Here is a 17,666-nt window from a genome sequence, read left to right as displayed (position 1 = left end):
CGCCAAACCCAGACATTTTGCCAAATTTATAAATTCTGCCTGGAGAGAAATTTTGACCAGGAAAAAGAGGACATGTCCAGGAAAAACCAGACATATGGCATCTCTATGTACGCAGAGTATGTTTGGCTAAATATTTCTTGTAAGTTCCTCCCCTTTGCAGACTCGATACAAAGATTGCATTATTTCTTTTAGTCAGCTGTTGTGTGTTTGCATCCTTGATCATTTAGAACAGCTGTGTGGAGCCTTTCTGTAGAACAGCCCCTGTCCAGTCAATGACGGCCTCTCCTTCCCCCAGCAGGGGAGCTTGGAAGGGGCTCCAAGAGGAACGGCTTCCTTTCATTTCCTTTTTCTTGTACCTCCACTGAAGTTTCTGTTCCTTTTTAAGGGAATAAGTTTCACTTGGGGCTATGGGTTGTGCTTCATGAAGAATCCCGATGGGCATTTGCAGGGAAAGTGTGGTGCAGTGGTCAGTTTGTCAGACTAGCCCTTGAGTGACCAGGGTTCAAATCCCCACTCAGCAAAGAAGCTCCCTGGGTGACTGGGCTAGTCACCATCCCATGGCTTCACCTACATCACGATACAATAATCTTTATTGTCATTGTCCCATACAGCACAACGAAATTGAAAAAATCTACATCAGACATTCAAAAACCAACAAGCCAGCGATCCCAGCCTGGTTAACACCCTAAAAACACTGATACCCCATAATTAAATACAATATTCTCCCATAGAGACTACCGTACCTTACACTGCGTTGAAAACCAAAATCGCATTTGGATAGAAACAGGGTGCTTGTGAGGATAAAAAGAGGGCAGGACAGTTTCTTGAAGGAAATGTGAGATATAGATGCAATAATGAATCAAAAGAGGACACAAGGAGCGATACGACTGCCTCCCCTCCTCAAGATGCAAAGGAGCTGAATGGATTAATTTTTGCCCAGATCTTTTCTTCTCCCAGGCTGGGTCTGTCTGTCCTTGGAGATGTTTAAATATAACAAAGGCCAAGCTGGAGCCTTGGGTGCCAGAGCAGGTGCCTTAAAGCAGCAATGGGAAGGTGGGCTTCAGTTCTGTCGTTTGCATCCAGGCAGGCAGCAAGGTAGGATGACTGGGTGAACCTTTTAACTCATAACCAAGCTCAGAGCTCTCATCATTTCTTGGAAGTCTCTGGAAATTTCCTCTACTTCTCATCTCTGTTTAACCAAATACATGAACTATGTAGCTGAAGTGTCCCATTCTGCAACATGATGAGACCTTCACAACAAAAAATAACAGAACCTGGCCCCCCCAAGCTAGCAATAACCACTCCATCATTTGAGAGCTACTGACTTAAGTAATGACTGCACCCAGCTGTTGTCCAGCATACTAGGTGCTGCTCATCCAGGGCTTTGAAGCAGAGAGTCTTAAACTTGCATTGTAGAATCTCAGTGGATTTATACAGTGTGTAAATCCTGGCTGTCTCCCCCATGTGGGCTGCCTTTGGTGCACAGCCGTTCCTTGAAATCAGGAGCTGCCCTGGTATGATGTGAACCAGCTTCAGACCTTATACAGGGGAAGCAGTGGCTTTTATCCATCATGTGACATAAACAGAGGGGTGGGCTGGGAAGCGCTCTAAACAAGCAGAAACCACCACCTAAACATGAATAGTCTCGGAGGCAAATAAATCCTTTTAAGGCAAGATTTGACTAAACTAAGCCATTTTGCTCCTGCTCTAGCCATTCCATGGGGAGAAGAGACTGAGTCTGCAGCCAGCCTCCCCTTGATCCTTGCCCTTTTTTGAAACGCCTTTGCCAGCTGGCAGCCAAAAATAGCTTCCATTCCACACCATATTTGTGCAAGAGACCAGAAGTGACTTGGAAGCCGTTCAGGCCTCCTGTCTTGCTGCTGAAACATACAATACCTTCTCCCTACAGCCACTCAGTGGCAATGCATATCACACAGATGAATTGGGAATGCCTTCTGCACATCTTCTCCTTTTTGGATAAAAAGAGCAGGAAAAATTTAGCCCAGACTTGTGTCAAGTTGTTCAGGGTCTTTCAGGATCCCTCGTTATGGCCTCTGCTGCATTTTCATTCTCCTGCAGAACTGACCAAGAACAACTTTGTTCTGGGACCAGCCTTGCGCTACCTCTCCATCTGCTGGCATTCCAGCCAAATCAAAGTGTGCAACGTTGAGAACTGGATGAAGAGCACCTTGCAGCAGAACATCTGCAAGACCCATGAGCACATAGTCAATAACTTTTTACAACAAGTTTGCAACAGGTAAGTTCTTGGGCTGTGAAATGCTTCATAAAACGGGTGGCTTCGTGATAGATGGGTGTTGCATAGGCTGCAGTTGTACGATCTGATTCCTCTTAGATTTTCTGCGGTTTCGCATCAGAATCACAGTACTTTTGTTTACATGCATTTCTTGAGTACTCTTCAATCATTGTAACAGGCAGTACAACACAATATTTCTAGTAGGGTTCTTCCTATTCTTATCCCTTATTTCCTCCCCATGGGACCATTCCAACATCTTTTTAAGGTGAAAAAATCAAATCAAGCATAGCAGCCTTCTATGCTTTGGAATTTCCAGCATGTGCTTTACCTTGGCCAGCTATTCCAAGCAGTTTTCAAATGGATGTTATTGCCCTCCAGCTAAAGCAAACGAATTTTGGGCCCCTCCTTCATTTCACTGTAGGAAGATTAACTATTGATAGCCTAAGACAAGGTACAAATAATTCCACAGCTGCAGAAAGGTCACTCCATCTAGAGTGTGGGAAAAATACAAAAACCTGCTGGAAAGGAAAACACCTCTATGGCTTTCACCCATAGAAGCAATCTCCTTGAAAAAAGGAAATATGGACGGAGACTGGGCAACACAGAGTTTTTGAACTTTACAGACCAAGAGGCAAAGCTTAAGAAATATGAGAACATTACAGAAGCAGGAAGGGACTAGTTAAAATAGAATGAAATGTTCAAAATAAAAAAAAATGGTTTTATGAATCAAAGCTCACAATTTGAAAGGGAGCTTATAGAGAACACAGAAAAATTGATTTCTAGAATGTATAGTGGGAAACAAAATATGTGCTGGTAAAACCAGGAATGATACATAAGGCAAGGGATATAGGATATAATAGTGAACTGAGTGAATGGGATAAACTATGGAACTAAAATTTACTGCATGTTATACATTAAAAGAGAATTATATGGGGAAACCCAGCCAGATGGTGGGGTATTAATAATAATAATAATTTTAAAAGTATGAAAATGATATATAGGTGGTATCTAGCACCTAGTAAGTTGCCGAAGATGTATAAGTCAGAACTAGATACTGCTGGAAGTGTAAGGAAAATTGAGGTACCTTCTACCATATGTGGTGGACATGTAAAGTAGTGAAAGGCTTCTGAGAGATGATTTATAATGAAATTAATTTTTGGGTGAAAAGGTCTTTTATAAAAATACCAGAAGCTGTTATTTTAGGAATAATTGGTCAGGTATACCCAGTGATCTGAAAAATATTTTAATGTATGCAATAATGGAAGCCTGAATGGTGTATGCTAAAAAATGAAAGGAGGGCACAATACCAACAAAGGAAGAATGACAGATGAAATTAATGCTAGCCTAACTGATAGAACAGCAGGAACAAAAAGTCTTTAAAGAAGTTTAGGAAAAAATTGTGGAGTATTTGAAAAATTATTGTAAGCAACTTAAAATGTTAGCAGGATTAGAATAAATTTAGCAGTAAAATTATAAATGGAGGAAAAACTGGAAGAGAAAGAATAAGGAGTAATTAAAATATGCAACAGTAAAGGAGAAATTGGAATGAATCATGGAAGGGGAGGAAGGGAAGTTGACGTTTAATGTAGGGTTTGTTGATAGATAGATTCAATAGATACACATTCGCGCAGTAGTTATTGCATACATGAGTACGGTTTGGTATTTCCTAGGTATTTGTTCTAAGAAGGCTTCTGATTTCTTTTGAAATGTGAGCTTAATTTTTTTTGAGTTCGTTATATGCCATCTCCCCTTTTTTTGGACACATTTACAATTCCACCACATATAAATTAGCATATCCTCTATTTCTGAACACTTCCAACACAAGTTGGATCTTTTCTTGTACATTCTAGAGATTTTACTGGATGTCAGAAACCATCTGTAAGGTCATTTTCTGGATATTTTCTTTAATTGTGCAACATGCCAAAAAAATTATTGTCTTCCAGTTTTTCCCATAATTTTTCAATATTATGTCCAATATCCGAAACCCAGTGTATCGTTGCTGCCTTCACTAACTCATCTTTTGTTTCACATTCTAATAGGATTTGGTATACTCTTGGTAAGTTTCTTGGTTGCTTCCTAATAGTGTGCTTTCAAACTCTAACCCGCCTTCTACAAACCCTCTTTCTTTATCTCTCCTATATATCTTGCTTGAGTATACTGAAACCAGTGTGTGACTACTCCTGTTAGTAGCTCTCAATTTTTGAGTCTGGTAGTGTCATCCTTAAATTCCAGTAAGTCCTTATATGTCCCCCATTTTTCCTCCAGATTGATCTTTTATTGCTACAACCTCTATTGGGGATACCCAGGATGGGTTCTTTCTTTCTAACAGGTCTCTGTACCTACTCCATACATTGTGTTAGACTTCCCAATCAAATGGTTGAAGCAGCCTTTATGTACTTTATTGTTGTTGTTTAGTCGTTTAGTTGTGTCCAACTCTTTGTGACCCCATGGACCAGAGCACGCCAGGCACTCCTGTCTTCCACTGCCTCCCACAGTTTGGTCATACTCATGTTGGTAGCTTCGAGAACACTGTCCAAACATCTCGTCCTCTGTCCTCCCCTTCTCCTTGTGCCCTCCATCTTTCCCAGCATCAGGGTCTTTTCCAGGGAGTCTTCTCATGAGGTGGCCAAAGTATTGGAGTCTCAGCTTCACGATCTGTCCTTCCAGTGAGCACTCAGGGCTGATTTCCTTAAGAATGGAGAGGTTTGATCTTCTTGCACTCCATGGGACTCTCAGGAGTCTCCTCCAGCACCATAATTCAAAAGCATCAATTCTTCGGCGATCAGCCTTCTTTATGGTCCAGCTCTCACTTCCATATATCATTACTGGGAAAACCATAGCTTTAACTATACAGACCTTTGTTGGCAAGGTGATGTCTCTGCTTTTTAAGGTGCTGTCTAGGTTTGTCACTGCTTTTCTCCCAATAAGCTGGCGTCTTTTAATTTCGTGGCTGCTGTCACCATCTGCAGTGATCATGGAACCCAATAAAGTAAAATCTCTCACTGCCTCCATTTCTTCCCCTTCTATTTGCCAGGAGGTGATGGGACCAGTGGCCATGATCTTCGTTTTTTTGATGTTGAGCTTCAGACCATATTTTGCGCTCTCCTCTTTCACCCTCAATAAAAGGTTCTTTAATTCCTCCTCACTTTCTGCCATTAAGGTTGTGTCATCTGCATATCTGAGGTTGTTGATATTTCTTCCGGCAATCTTAATTCTGGCTTGGGATTCATCCAGTCCAGACTTTCGCATGATGAATTCTGCATATAAGTTAAATAAGCAGGGGGACAATATACAGCCTTGCCGTACTCCTTTCCCAATTTTGAACCAATCAGTTATTCCATATCCAGTTCTAACTGTAGCTTCTTGTCCCATATAGAGATTTCTCAGGAGACAGATGAGGTGATCAGGCACTTCCATTTCTTTAAGAACGTGCCATTGTTTTCTGTGGTCGACACAGTCAAATGCTTTTGCATAGTCAATGAAGCAGAAGTAGATGTTTTTCTGGAACTCTCTAGCTTTCTCCATAATCCAGCGCATGTTTGCAATTTGGTCTCTGGTTGCTCTGCCCCTTCAAAATCCAGCTTGCACTTCTGGGAGTTCTCGGTCTACATACTGCTTGAGCCTTCCTTGTAGAATTTTAAGCATAACCTTGCTAGCATGTGAAATGAGTGAAATTGTGCGGTAGTTGGAGCATTCTTTGGCACTGCCTTTCTTTGGGATTGGGATGTAGACTGATCTTCTCCAATCCTCTGGCTACTGCTGAGTTTTCCAAACTTGCTGGCATATTGAGTGTAGCACCTTAACAGCATCATCTTTTAAAATTTTAAATAGTTCAGCTGGAATATCATCACTTCCACTGGCCTTTATTTTACTTTAAACTTAAAGGTACCCCTGCCCGTACGGGCCAGTTGTGTCCGACTCTAGGGTTGTGCGTTCATCTCACTTAAGAGGCCGGGAGCCAGCGCTGTCCGAAAACACTTCCGGGTCACGTGGCCAGCGTGGTGAAACTGCTCTGGCGAGCCAGCACCAGCGCAGCACACAAAAACGCCGTTTACCTTCCCGCTATAAAGCGGTACCTATTTATCTACTTGCACTTAGGGGTGCTTTCGAACTGCTAGGTGGGCAGGAGCTGGGACTGAGAGACGGGAGCTCACCCCGCCACGGGGATTCGAACCGCCGACCATATGATCGGCAAGTCCTAGGCACTGTGGTTTTACCCACAGCGCCACCCGCGTCCCTTACTTTACTTTAGTCTTGTACAAATAACTATGCCAACCAAACCTCAAGTCATATCCTTCTAAATCCAGAGTCCTCACATATTTAAATTCCACCCACTCCTTCATTCATACCAGGCATGCTGCCTCATAATATTTTTAAATCTGGGAGGGGAAAACCCCCTCTACTCTTCTCATCTAGCAAAATTTTGTGCTTGATCCAGTTATAGAACACAGCTCATGAAGCTAGAGACCGTAGCGCACACAGTTTCTGATGTGTATAGCCTGGCTCTAAATGTTGCTCTCTGTTCAGTAAAATTTCAATAGCCTGAGCTTGTGGGGTAGAGTGTTCTGCACAGCCAATCTGAGGTCTAGCAAGCAATTCTCCCAACTCCTGGAGCAGCTGAAAGACTAGCAAATATTAGGGCATAAGATGCCCTTACATGAACAGAGTCCATTCACACAGATTGGTATTGAACAGCAGAAAAGCTTCAGTAGCCAATCTGTGTATGCACCCTCCTCTTAGGTTGCTGAATGGTGAAGTCTTCCTAAGACTGCAAGGCAGAGAAGTAGCCTCCATGCACTTGTGATGGCTATATTCTGCCTCTAGCTACCAGTTATTAGGAAACACCAGGAGGGCTTCTGCTCTCTTGCTGGGCAGAATGCAAGCAGGGAATGCTGTAAGATGATAGGTCTGTGGTCTGATCCAGCAGGTTCACCTTTGCATGACTTTCCCTCACTTAAGTTGGAAGAACCTTCCCAGTATGTTTAACTAGCTTATATTTGATATGTTCTAAATATTTTGAGGTTAGCTAGATTATAATATTGGGAGATGCTGCAGAGGGGGATATTCGCTATTGGTCTGATGCTGCAAATGCAACAGTTTTGTGGAACCTAATGGATTAAAATTTATTCTGGCATAAGCTTTCTGGAGCAGGGAAAGGGAATTCATGGCCCTCTAGCTGTTAGTATAAATAAAAAATTATCATCATCATTACCAAACTGAAGCTCCCAAATTAGTCACCCTGGAATTAGAAAGTCCACTTGATTAGATGCTTGAAGCATTATCCTAAGTTACATCCATAGCTATACATACATGGTTTGGAGAGGGTTTTGTAATAATAATAATAATAATAATAATAATTAATAATAATATATTATTTATACCCCGCCCATCTGGCTGAGTTTCCCCAGGCACTCTGGGCGGCTTCCAATCAAGTGTTAAAAACAATACAGCATTAAATATTAAAAACTTCCCTAAACAGGGAAGTTGTACGTTAGAGGGAAATTAACAGCCATTGTTAATGCAATTTATTACTGTATTCTGTGGGCTGTTTGCTCCTAGAGAACATGGTCAGTATAAAGTCTCATTTGAAATAGTGCTATGTTTTCTGCTTCATATAGATATGGGCCAGAGTTTGAATTGGCTTCAGTGGAGTGAGGGGTAGAGGACTTTAGCACTGTGTGGCTTACGTTTTACTTTGCTAACCTATAGCATTCATTCTTTCAGATGCCCCAACTTGCTGTCTTTGATGCTGTCTGGATGTGGCCATGTCACAGACGACTGTATCACGCTGCTTCTGATGAGCTGCTCCTGTCTGAACACTCTCCAACTTGAAAACTGTGTCCAGATAACTGACCGGACTTTGGAAGCTGTAATCCTCTACGCTACATCTTTAGAAATTTTACATGTGGACTTCTGCAGGAATATAACTGAGGCTGGTTTGCAGCAAGTCCGTAAAAATCGTCCATTACTCTCTCTAAAAGCAGAGAGAAGTGCAGACATGATCCCAGACAAAAAGCCAGGCAGCAACTCGCCTGCAGAAAGAGCGTTCAAGAAGCTGCTGTGGCACTAAGCCAAGAGAGAAGCTGCCGGGCTCTGGGCTCTTTCTGTTGTGAGATGGTGACCATGCGCATACAGTCACCTGGCTGTTCTCATGCACAAACTCACTAAATGGTGAGAATGGCAAAGCCCTGGAGTTAGGTACTCAGAACTAGCAACCTCACAGCTGACTGAAAAGTTTGCAGAGCCAGAGGAATTTGTGAAGTGGGGTGTGGGGGGTGTGGAACAGTTCCTGATGGTTTGGGAACATTAAGTGTTCAATTGGCTTTTATGCTTTTTTAGGTTACTTAGTAAGATCCAGAAAGAACCCGCTCTTGATGTTGTGAGAATGCATTTTTCCTCCATTTGGGCAGGGAACAACTGGGTCCCTCCAGCTGTTTGACACCAAGCTCTTCCCTGACCATTACTATACTGCCTTGGGCTGGTGTGAGTTGAAGGGTCACAGCTGCTTTATTTACTGGAATCTCAAAAATACCTCAAAAACTGACAAAGGAAATTGTTACCTTACAATGGCTTAAACTCTACCGTCTCTCTTAGTGCAAATGATGTAAATCTATTAACTGCAATTCTTCACTACTCTTTACTTTTATACTACCTTCCTTTGAAAGCCCTCTCAGATTAGCACTCCTCTGGGACTGTAAGAAAAAGTAGCATTGCATCCACAGCTGCACAATTAAGACTAATTGTTGAGCCATAAGACAAAAGTGAGTGAACAAAGCACACGTCCTGTTTTGATGTTCCAGCTCTCATTGGAAGTCCTGTAGTTTCATGTGCCAGATTACAGAAGCCTCCATCCCGGTTTCAGCTGTCAACCTCATTTAAGGAAATTAATATACTGTGGAAGACAAACTGGAGACCCAAATGGCAAGCCCCGGTTCTGGGTCAGCACCATGTCAAATATTGACAAAACCACAATTCAGTTCTTGAATTTGCTTTATTTTCTCTGCATAAGGAACCCTGGACAGGCATTTCAAATTAAAACAAAAATAAATATATGAATATTCATGTAAAACTGTCCTTTCTAATGAACAATTATACACAATGTACAACTCTTCATGTTCACTGGGAGGGTTTACAAAATGTACCATTCCCAACAAAAATGCACCAGAAAGGCTCCATGCAAACTTATCAAAAGTGAACAAAAATATGGGGGGAGGGGGAGAAAACCCTTACTGATCTCACTTTTTGCATTTTTTTTTTTGTTTACAGTCACAAAAAAATAAACACATCTAAGTTTTGTTACATTTAGAGTAACTAAAAAGGTGGCAGCTGTTTATGTTCCTAAAACATCTATTGTTACCATAAAATGGTGTCAACATTGAAATCTGACATGGGCGAAAAAGGCAGATGATTTTTGTCCACAGAGTTAATAATCTGTGTCTGAGCCCTCAGCGTTGTCCACGTTTCGGGACAGCATGTAATTGTCCATATCTATAGACCTGCAATTGTTGATTGCATAGCGCAAACGCTCGGCCATGATTAGCTGACTGGAATAGGGTGGGAGCCTCAGTTGAAAGAAACAAGTCTGTGAGGTAGGCAAGCTGTCGTAAGGCTGTGGAGAGGAAGAGAAAGGAAGAAGATGGTTAAGCAGAAAAGGAAGCAGCCTAGGCTGTTTGTTTTTTTAAGAACCCTCTTAAGAGTCAGAAAGGCCGAGGCAGGCAGGCTCCTCTTGGCTCCAAGGTCCCTCTTGCCCAATATTAACAAGTGGCAAGGTGAGAGGAAATAGCAAGTAACACTGTATTTCCAGTTTTGTGCAATGAAGACTTCCAAACATACTTGGATCCTCCACTGCTGACAGAAACTTTGGGGACCCAATATTTTTTATTCTTCCTGGTGTTAATGGTATTGTTGTTGTTGATATTGATATTAATATTAATATTCAAGGGGGGAAATACCTTCCCTTGAACAACCCCAAAGCTCGGGATTCTTCTGCTCAAGATTCTCCGAATCCAGTGTTCACTTCTAAAAACCACCCTTCTCAGAGTTTGCATTGGCAATGCAGGGACAGCTCAGGGAGGTATCTGCCTCCCATCCTTTCCTCCCAACTCCCTCACTTTGCAATACGTACTGGAGGAAGGCAGAGGAGTGTGTGGGGACCAAGATACTATGAGCCAGCCTGAAACTTATAGGGGGTGGGGGGTGGGAGATGTTGAGTGTGGGATTTCCAAACTGGCAATATGATTTGCACTACCTCTCCCCCATTTCAAAAAAATACACCCTAAGAGAGATGCCTACAGCCCAGCTTCTAAAGATCACTTTCTATTCTATGGAGAGATCAAGATCCATTCTATACAGGCTAGAAAAGAAGATTTAAAAACAACTAGCTGTCATTGTGATAGGATGACAGGAAAGACACCTCCCCCATTCTGTAGATCCCCATCAGAGGCCTTTCACCACACCACACATCTCTCACCTCCCCAGTGGTTCCACAAACAACACAGGAGGAAAAAATCCCAATGGAACCAATAGGGGCTCTGCCACTTAAAAAAGAGAGCTCCTAAGTCCATCCAACCTTCCTTGTGGGCTGGTGTTTGCTGCCCCATTCCTCTGTTGGGCAACTTCATTAGTCCTTTGAATAGCTAAGTTTGGCACATTGCCCCATCTAGTTGTGCTTCACCACAACCGGTTTTCCCCAAGGGAGCCTTGTTTCAAGCGAGAATTGAATGCCTTCATCTGCAGCATGAAGGAGGGAACCTGTGAGGGCCTCCCAAATGTTGCTGGGCTCCAAGTCCCAGCAGCCGCAGTCAGTATGGCCAGTAGCTAGGGGTGATGGAGACAGACAACATCCGAAGGACCGCAGGTTCCCTGACCCTGATCTAGAGGAAGTTCTTCACTCCCCTGCACAGGCTTTGTCAGTTCAAGATTAGCATTTACATGAACATTCTAAGTCAGTGGGGCCAGATCTATTAGGCTACCTTCAGTTTCAATATTACTTGTTCAGAAGTTTCAGTGTCCAGTGATTACCAGCTTTCTGTTGCCAGACTGAGGCAGGACAACAATAAAGAGGAGGAAAAGTGGGACCTTACCCGATCGACCTTCATTATTTGGAAACGCTGAGAGATATCCGCTGTGTTAGCTGGCAGGCGAGATCTTCCTGACACAAACCTCATGAAAAGGACACGCTCCTCATTCGAAAACTCTTCCAGGGTGTGCCAGAACCACTGAACCAGCTGGTGCTGCTCATCAACCTCCCTGTACCGTACAACCTTCTTCAGAACTTCCACAGAAATTTCTGGCATTCCGCAGACCATCTGCTCCAACTGCTTAGCAGTCAGAAGAGAAAGCAAGGGGACCGGGACGATCCACGACATCCCTTCTCGCACTGCGGCCACCTGCAGCCCAGAGAGATGGATTTCAGTAGCGGCACACAGATCTATACCTTGCAGCTACACAATCCGAAGTACAGTCAGTGAAAACACATTTTGGGACGCGTAGCTGGTAGCTAATGTAACTAAAATAAATCTTCAAAAAGGGAATGCTAGGCCAGAAATGGTGTGACCTTGTGTGCAACTACTGCAGTGTTGTTAAAAAGCTCGCCCCCTTTTTTTGCTGTTCTAGCTTTTGAGGGGGGGGGTTGTATCTATTTTAGATCTTTTTGTGATTTGTGTGCAAGTTGTTCAGTTTGGTTGTCTATTTTTTAATATTTCTTTTTGACTTATGTTGCAGCTATGTATTTCAAGCTGTAAGCTGCCTTGAGCAGGGTTTGAACAGTGTAAAGGTGGCATATAAGTAGAATTATGTATGTACGTACATACTACTTGAGAAAAACAGCAACACTAGATTTTACTACAAAGGAGTTTCAGAAATAGACTGGAAAGAGAAGCTGCTGAATTGCAACTCATTACCAAACTCAAAACCATGGAGAGACCTGGTCTGAACAAAGACATTGGATTCTTATCTCATTATACATGACTAAGCCATTTTTCACCTTCTCACCCCTTGCCTTTTCCTGTAAGACCTATTGCAGTCGTTAAGAGTCGTCAACAGGCTCATCTCAGCTATCTGCCAATCACCCATTCCCACCACCCTTCTGAGTAATACCCCTCCCCACCTTCTCACTATATAGAAGGATCTGGCAACTTCTGTTTCAGTGTATCTGAAGAAGTGTGCATGCACACGAAAGCTCATACCAAGAACTAACTTAGTTGGTCTTTAAGGTGCTACTGGAAGGAATTTTTTTATTTTGACTATGGCAGACCAACACGGCTACCTATCTGTAACTAGATTCACTGTCAATGATCAAGTGATATTCTGAAAAAGGATATGCATTGAGTTCCGCATGTGTTTGGTAAGAAACAGGTTTTATGGAGTACTTCCCTAAGAGAGAACTATATTATTGCAATCATAGACTAAAAACACTTTTGGTTGGCTCAAGTAACGTTAATGAGGTAGCATAGTGTGTTGTTGTTGTTAATTTAATATAGTATACTTTTCAGCTTCAAAGAGCTCACTGACAGGAAGAACTAGTCTTGATGTGGAACTTGAGAGCTTGCATACGCCAGCAGCACAGATTGGACTAACCGTGAGGTATCTTGCTAAATCTCTTCCTCCACTCTACTGTATCATTTAAAAATATTTTTCAAAACTATATTCCGGATGCATCCAGATGAGAACCTATTTGACTATAAACTTTCAGAGGGCAAACCTATGAAGCCACTGGACCCCTGAATGCAGCAAAGTGACAACACAAAAGTCTTCATAATAGGAAGCAGTCACAAAACTAGGGAAAATTTTAAATTATAAACAGCTATTGAAATAAATGAAAACCTTATAAATACATCTGAGATTCTCACCTGACGGTCAATTTCATGGAGTCTGTACTCGATGGCCCTTTCCACGTACTCCTTTCGGTTTGAAAAAGTAAGTGGGATACTGTTCCCACCAGGGATTATGGGAACCATTTTTCCATCAGCACTCTGGCCAACAAATGAATCTAAAGGAATCATCTAATTGGAAAGAAGAACACTTTTAACACTGGAGTTGTGGCCAACCTTCCAAAATGTCCATATTTATCATTTCACTACTATGCATGGACTGATTTCCACCTTAGCCTAGATTTCAACTATGCATTCTTTTTACTTCTCATTCTACAAGTGCCCCCAAACTAAGTATATGACTTTCAACTCCAGGGCCATGATCTTGCATGGCAGCACCTAGCATGCTGACTTCAGGAGGTGGAAACAGTTGGACAGAGGCTTACTGCTTATCTTACCTCATGGAAATTCTCTTCCGTAATCCCACTGTCTTCAATGTGAAGAATGCTGTTGAGGGTTTGCACATAGAGAAGATCCACCTCCTCCAAGTCCTCCAGAGTGAGTGGGATACAGCACAATTGCTTCCAGACCATGGGAGCCAAATGAAGATCTAAAGGCTTCTTGGTACGAATGGCCACACCCATCAGAATGCCCAGGAACTTGAACTGCATCAGATGTTCATCTGAGCAGGCAGAAGGGTTGAAGAGGAACCTTGAAAAGATACAAGGCACAGGAGTGATGTCAATACACAGGCTTCACTAGAATGGTTACCCAAAGAGTCAGGATCTGAGCGTGTATCACAGGACTCAAGGGACTCTGCATCACTTAAGTGCAGTTTTGTGCCCAGAGATAAATACAGCATCTGCTTGCCCACCAGCTCAGATCCTTGAGGCTGTCATGGGCCAATCTGGTGGGGAATCTTATATGTTGCAGTAAAAACTCCAAACACAAACTTGTTCAAATTATTTTTGAAGCTATTTGTGGAATATGCCCTGAAATCTGGCACAAAATAATATGAATAACCATTTTTAACATGCTGAAGTTGACGTAAGTTTATTTTATTTTCAATATTTTTATGCCATTCCATAAACACAAGATCGGTGTCCTTTGATTCTGCCATGTTGAGCTTATCATGTGACTGCCTCAATACGTGGGGGCATTTTACTGCATTATGTTCTATGAATAAGGGTTAGTTTTATTTAAGACAACCCAGTCTCTTCTGGTTCAGTGGTGGAGTAATTTTCATGCAAACACCTTTTAAAGTGTTTAAATGAACTTTTATTCCAACAGCATACATAGCTGCTTTGCATGGCATGGGTTTGATCTACAAGCTGCTGTATAGTTCAGAGTCTGGGTTCTCTGACAGGGGGTTGCAAATATACCACTAGAGGGCAGCTGCAGATCAAACTCAGGCAATTAAGTTCAGAATCCTGATTGCAATTAGCCGGCCTTCATCCAGTTGTCTACCTTTTACAGTCCAGAGCCAACATCCAACATTTTACTCCCCTTAATACCTATGTGATTTTACTAAGATCACAGGGGCTTCCCTCACTCATTTCAACAGGGCCTGCCTTGAATTCAGAGACTAGCAGCCTTTAAAGAAGAGAACACCTTGCCACTTACCGATCTCTGTTGTAGCCGACTTCAGCTGTTGCGTTTGGGGAAGGAATCAGGAGGTCTACCACACCAGTTTCAAGTTCCTTATAAATTAAGAAAGAGGGACGGAGAGAGAGAGAGCATTTAAGGCATTATCAGATCTGCCCAAGCATATAAAACTACATGTTTTCATACTAGCTACAACAAAAAGGGTCTTTGTAGCCCTCACACACACAAAATTAGTGGTGATTTGAGTTAGAGAAACTCAGTCTCAGTGCTTCCAAACTGAATCATGGAACAGACTTCATTTTCATTAAAAAATATTATAAAACTCTAATTCCATGCTAATGTATGGCATGCTGTAACTATGGAGCAGTAATAGCAGGTAACTAAGGTCCACAATAGACAGGGTCAGCAGAAAGTATTTTGCTGGCTGGGAAAACGCTTGCTGTACCCACAAGAAGCCATAATTTACAAGGAGCAAAATCCAACAAGGAAGTTCTCTTGGATGTGAGCCAGAGCTGCAGAAGCACACTTCTCTGGGGTGGGGCAATGTGGTCTCCCCAAGTAAGAGCTCTCTGTGTTCTCTTTGCTGCCTTTAACAATATTGATTATTCTGTAGGAATATTGGATCCCACATGGTGTTGGTGCACCCCACCTGACCTTTTTAAAACCTCATTTTAACTACGTTAAAATTGGGTTTAAAATCCTTTTAAAAATCATTGGCCTGTCCCCTTTCAGGGACGATCTGGGGTGGGTGGCTCCCAAGCTGGCCCTGAGCTAATCAGCTTGATCCAGGGAGCAACAAGGCAGATCTGGGAATCTGTGCATAGCCCTGTTGAACAGCCACCTAATTTCTGGTAAACAAACAGGGCAGGGAGCCTCTATACCCAAATGGCCAGTTGCTGAGATTATGGAGTTTCCAGAAAAATCTTATTTGAATAAGTGCAGGTGTCCCTGGCTATGAGGAGGGCAGATCCCATGGAGAAGCAAGCCATTCCTGCCCCCTCGTGGGGATGCCACAGAGTGGCATGCAAGGACATGGGAGACACATTCTGCTACCTGACTGGCCAACATTATCTCAGCCTGGCTGCTTTCAGCTGCTTTCCCAAGGAAGGTCCTCTTACCATAGACTGCCACACTTTTTATTAGATCTATATAGCTATACAAAACTACCAATTTGTTAACCTGCAAAATACCCTCACTTCACACATTTCAGAATCCTGCCATAAGTAAAAAAATGCTGGACTATAATATCACCTTCCAACTCAACAATCCCATTTCCATTCCAAAACAGGCTGGCATTTAATTCAGAATTTTCATCAGGCCAAGGACACATGCGCAGGAGATAAGATTTTGAGGAAGAAACTGAAACCATTTAAAACTATATTGAAAATCAAATACCTGGCACATTTCAGTAATTGTGTCATCGAAGACACCGCCTGCATCATCAGCACCTTCCCCCACTAATTTCACTTTCCAGGCACGAGAGGGCAGGCGAAGGTCCGATGCATTCAGCTTCACAACTTGCCTTGCGATTTGAACAAAAATAGGCTTACATTTCCGACCTCTGTGGGGAGGAAAAAGAATCTGTTAACTTCAACCAATCTTGCTTGGAGGAAAACAAACAAGCACTGATTCGGATATGAGGCTAAGCTAAACCATGACATTTGCCCAGTTGCACTAAGCCATGGCTTTGCATAGTGTTCCATGCTGACTGGGTCCCTCCTACAACACCAGAAAGAAAGAAAAATGCAGCCTGACCTTGTTGAGATCCTTTTGACGGTTATCTGTGGCCCATAGTTTTTCCCCTGAACCATGGTTTTTCCAATGGAGCGGACCATAGGGAGGGTGTAAACTCTCGGTGCAAGTAGCGGCCTCAGTTGCCCTTGAACAATCCCCCATGTCCCAGCATTGTAATGGGATGTGCTGTTCTGTAAGAAAAGGAGGACCGCCTGCTTGAGGTCAACAGGCTCTCCAGCCCCAGTGCTTGCTTGCCTGCCTGCCTGCCTGCCAGCCAACCTCCCTCCCTCAGAACAGCGGACTGGGCTGGAGTCCCTGCTGCTCCTGAAAGAGACACCACTGTAGGAGCCACACACAGCAAACATCCCCTTCACAATACTGGCAAACCAAATAGCAAGTTGCAGGAAGGGGGCTCCCCCCCCCCAGCTTAGCCCCTTAGCTCAGCCTGCAGCCAGTTTTCCTCTATGGAGTATCAGGCAAAGTGCTTCTGGGACTGGGCAGACCAGCCTCTCTGGACATGAATCCTGAGGGTGGAGGGGCTGAATTGCACTTGACTTCTTTCTCCCCCACCTTCCATTGCAATTATGGAGACCTCCTTAGAAACGCTGCGTAGCTGTAATTTATTTCCAAGCCTCACTTTCCATTTATATATTTAAGCAAAAGCATTTAAAGATATTGACACTTCAAGACTTGGCTTTGACACCAAAGGGCACAATCCATAGAAGGTTTGCCTATATGAGCTTCCATGATGTGAGCTGAGGTTGTGCAAGAGACCACACAACTGTGCACCTCCACAGCCCCCAATCACACTAAGCAGAGCTTGCAAGCTGCCCCATGGATTAGCTCGTTCTTTTAGGGAGGTGTGAGTGGGATGACTAGCTGCTAAAAAGATTACTATACACAAGAGATTATGAAGCAGTGTAACTAAGGTTTTATTGGAGTGAGATTTTACAAGCTTAAGAATACACCTGTGACAAGGTTATAAATTACGGAACTTTACCTGGTTATTGGGACTGAGATTCAGCAACCTCCATGAGGAGTACATGAGGTCTGAGAAATGGTACAGCAGCCTCAGTCTTGCCCTTACGGTGTGGATGCTCACTTCCTTCAGCGCCCCATACTGAGGCGGGATGGCATCTGGCAAGCCAAGCTGCAAAGGCACTGAGACACCTGCCATCGGAATTAAGAGAAGGGAAGTGTGTGATCCTGCAGCCTCAAAGGCCTTGTGCATATACAACCATTTCTGACAGGCCTGTAATGCC

The 17,666-nt window shown here is 43.0% G+C and overlaps 2 protein-coding genes across 51 annotated transcripts in view; one reads left to right on the top strand and one right to left on the bottom strand.

Moving 5' to 3' along the window:
* Positions 1-1,083: 1,083 nt before the first annotated feature.
* Positions 1,084-9,323, top strand: FBXL22 (F-box and leucine rich repeat protein 22). Its single transcript, XM_083476026.1, has 2 exons — positions 1,084-2,257; positions 7,979-9,323. Exons 1-2 carry the CDS (start codon positions 1,923-1,925, stop codon positions 8,322-8,324), a joined length of 681 nt encoding a protein of 226 aa, XP_083332152.1. The 5' UTR covers positions 1,084-1,922; the 3' UTR covers positions 8,325-9,323.
* The window catches only part of HERC1 (HECT and RLD domain containing E3 ubiquitin protein ligase family member 1), a 109,078-nt gene continuing 100,638 nt past the window's right edge, over positions 9,227-17,666 (bottom strand). For 29 of the 50 annotated variants that reach the window (XM_083475394.1, XM_083475436.1, XM_083475405.1 and 26 more), the window contains 8 exons: positions 17,405-17,574; positions 16,426-16,616; positions 16,066-16,231; positions 14,689-14,765; positions 13,524-13,776; positions 13,105-13,257; positions 11,338-11,643; positions 9,227-9,863 (listed from right to left, as the gene is read on the bottom strand). In XM_083475394.1, the coding sequence (XP_083331520.1) occupies positions 9,678-9,863; positions 11,338-11,643; positions 13,105-13,257; positions 13,524-13,776; positions 14,689-14,765; positions 16,066-16,231; positions 16,426-16,616; positions 17,405-17,574 (1,502 nt within the window). In that variant the 3' untranslated portion in view covers positions 9,227-9,677. The remainder of the gene's footprint in view (positions 9,864-11,337; positions 11,644-13,104; positions 13,258-13,523; positions 13,777-14,688; positions 14,766-16,065; positions 16,232-16,425; positions 16,617-17,404; positions 17,575-17,666) is intronic. The other 21 variants (XM_083475438.1, XM_083475404.1, XM_083475442.1 and 18 more) reach the window with 1 other exon arrangement.

The sequence above is a fragment of the Podarcis liolepis genome (genome assembly GCF_965112155.1).
Source record: "Podarcis liolepis genome assembly, chromosome: 14".
NCBI classification, from domain to species: Eukaryota; Metazoa; Chordata; class Lepidosauria; order Squamata; family Lacertidae; genus Podarcis; species Podarcis liolepis.
Note: the sequence above shows the minus strand (reverse complement) of the source record. Positions and strands in the feature narration are given on the sequence as shown.

Excerpts from the sequence above, each read along its gene's own strand:
- FBXL22 (XM_083476026.1), top strand. The coding sequence starts at position 1,923 with ATGCATATCACACAGATGAATTGGGAATGCCTTCTGCACATCTTCTCC. Across the intron at positions 2,258-7,978 it reads TTACAACAAGTTTGCAACAG|ATGCCCCAACTTGCTGTCTT; the intron begins GTAAGTTCTTGG and ends TCATTCTTTCAG.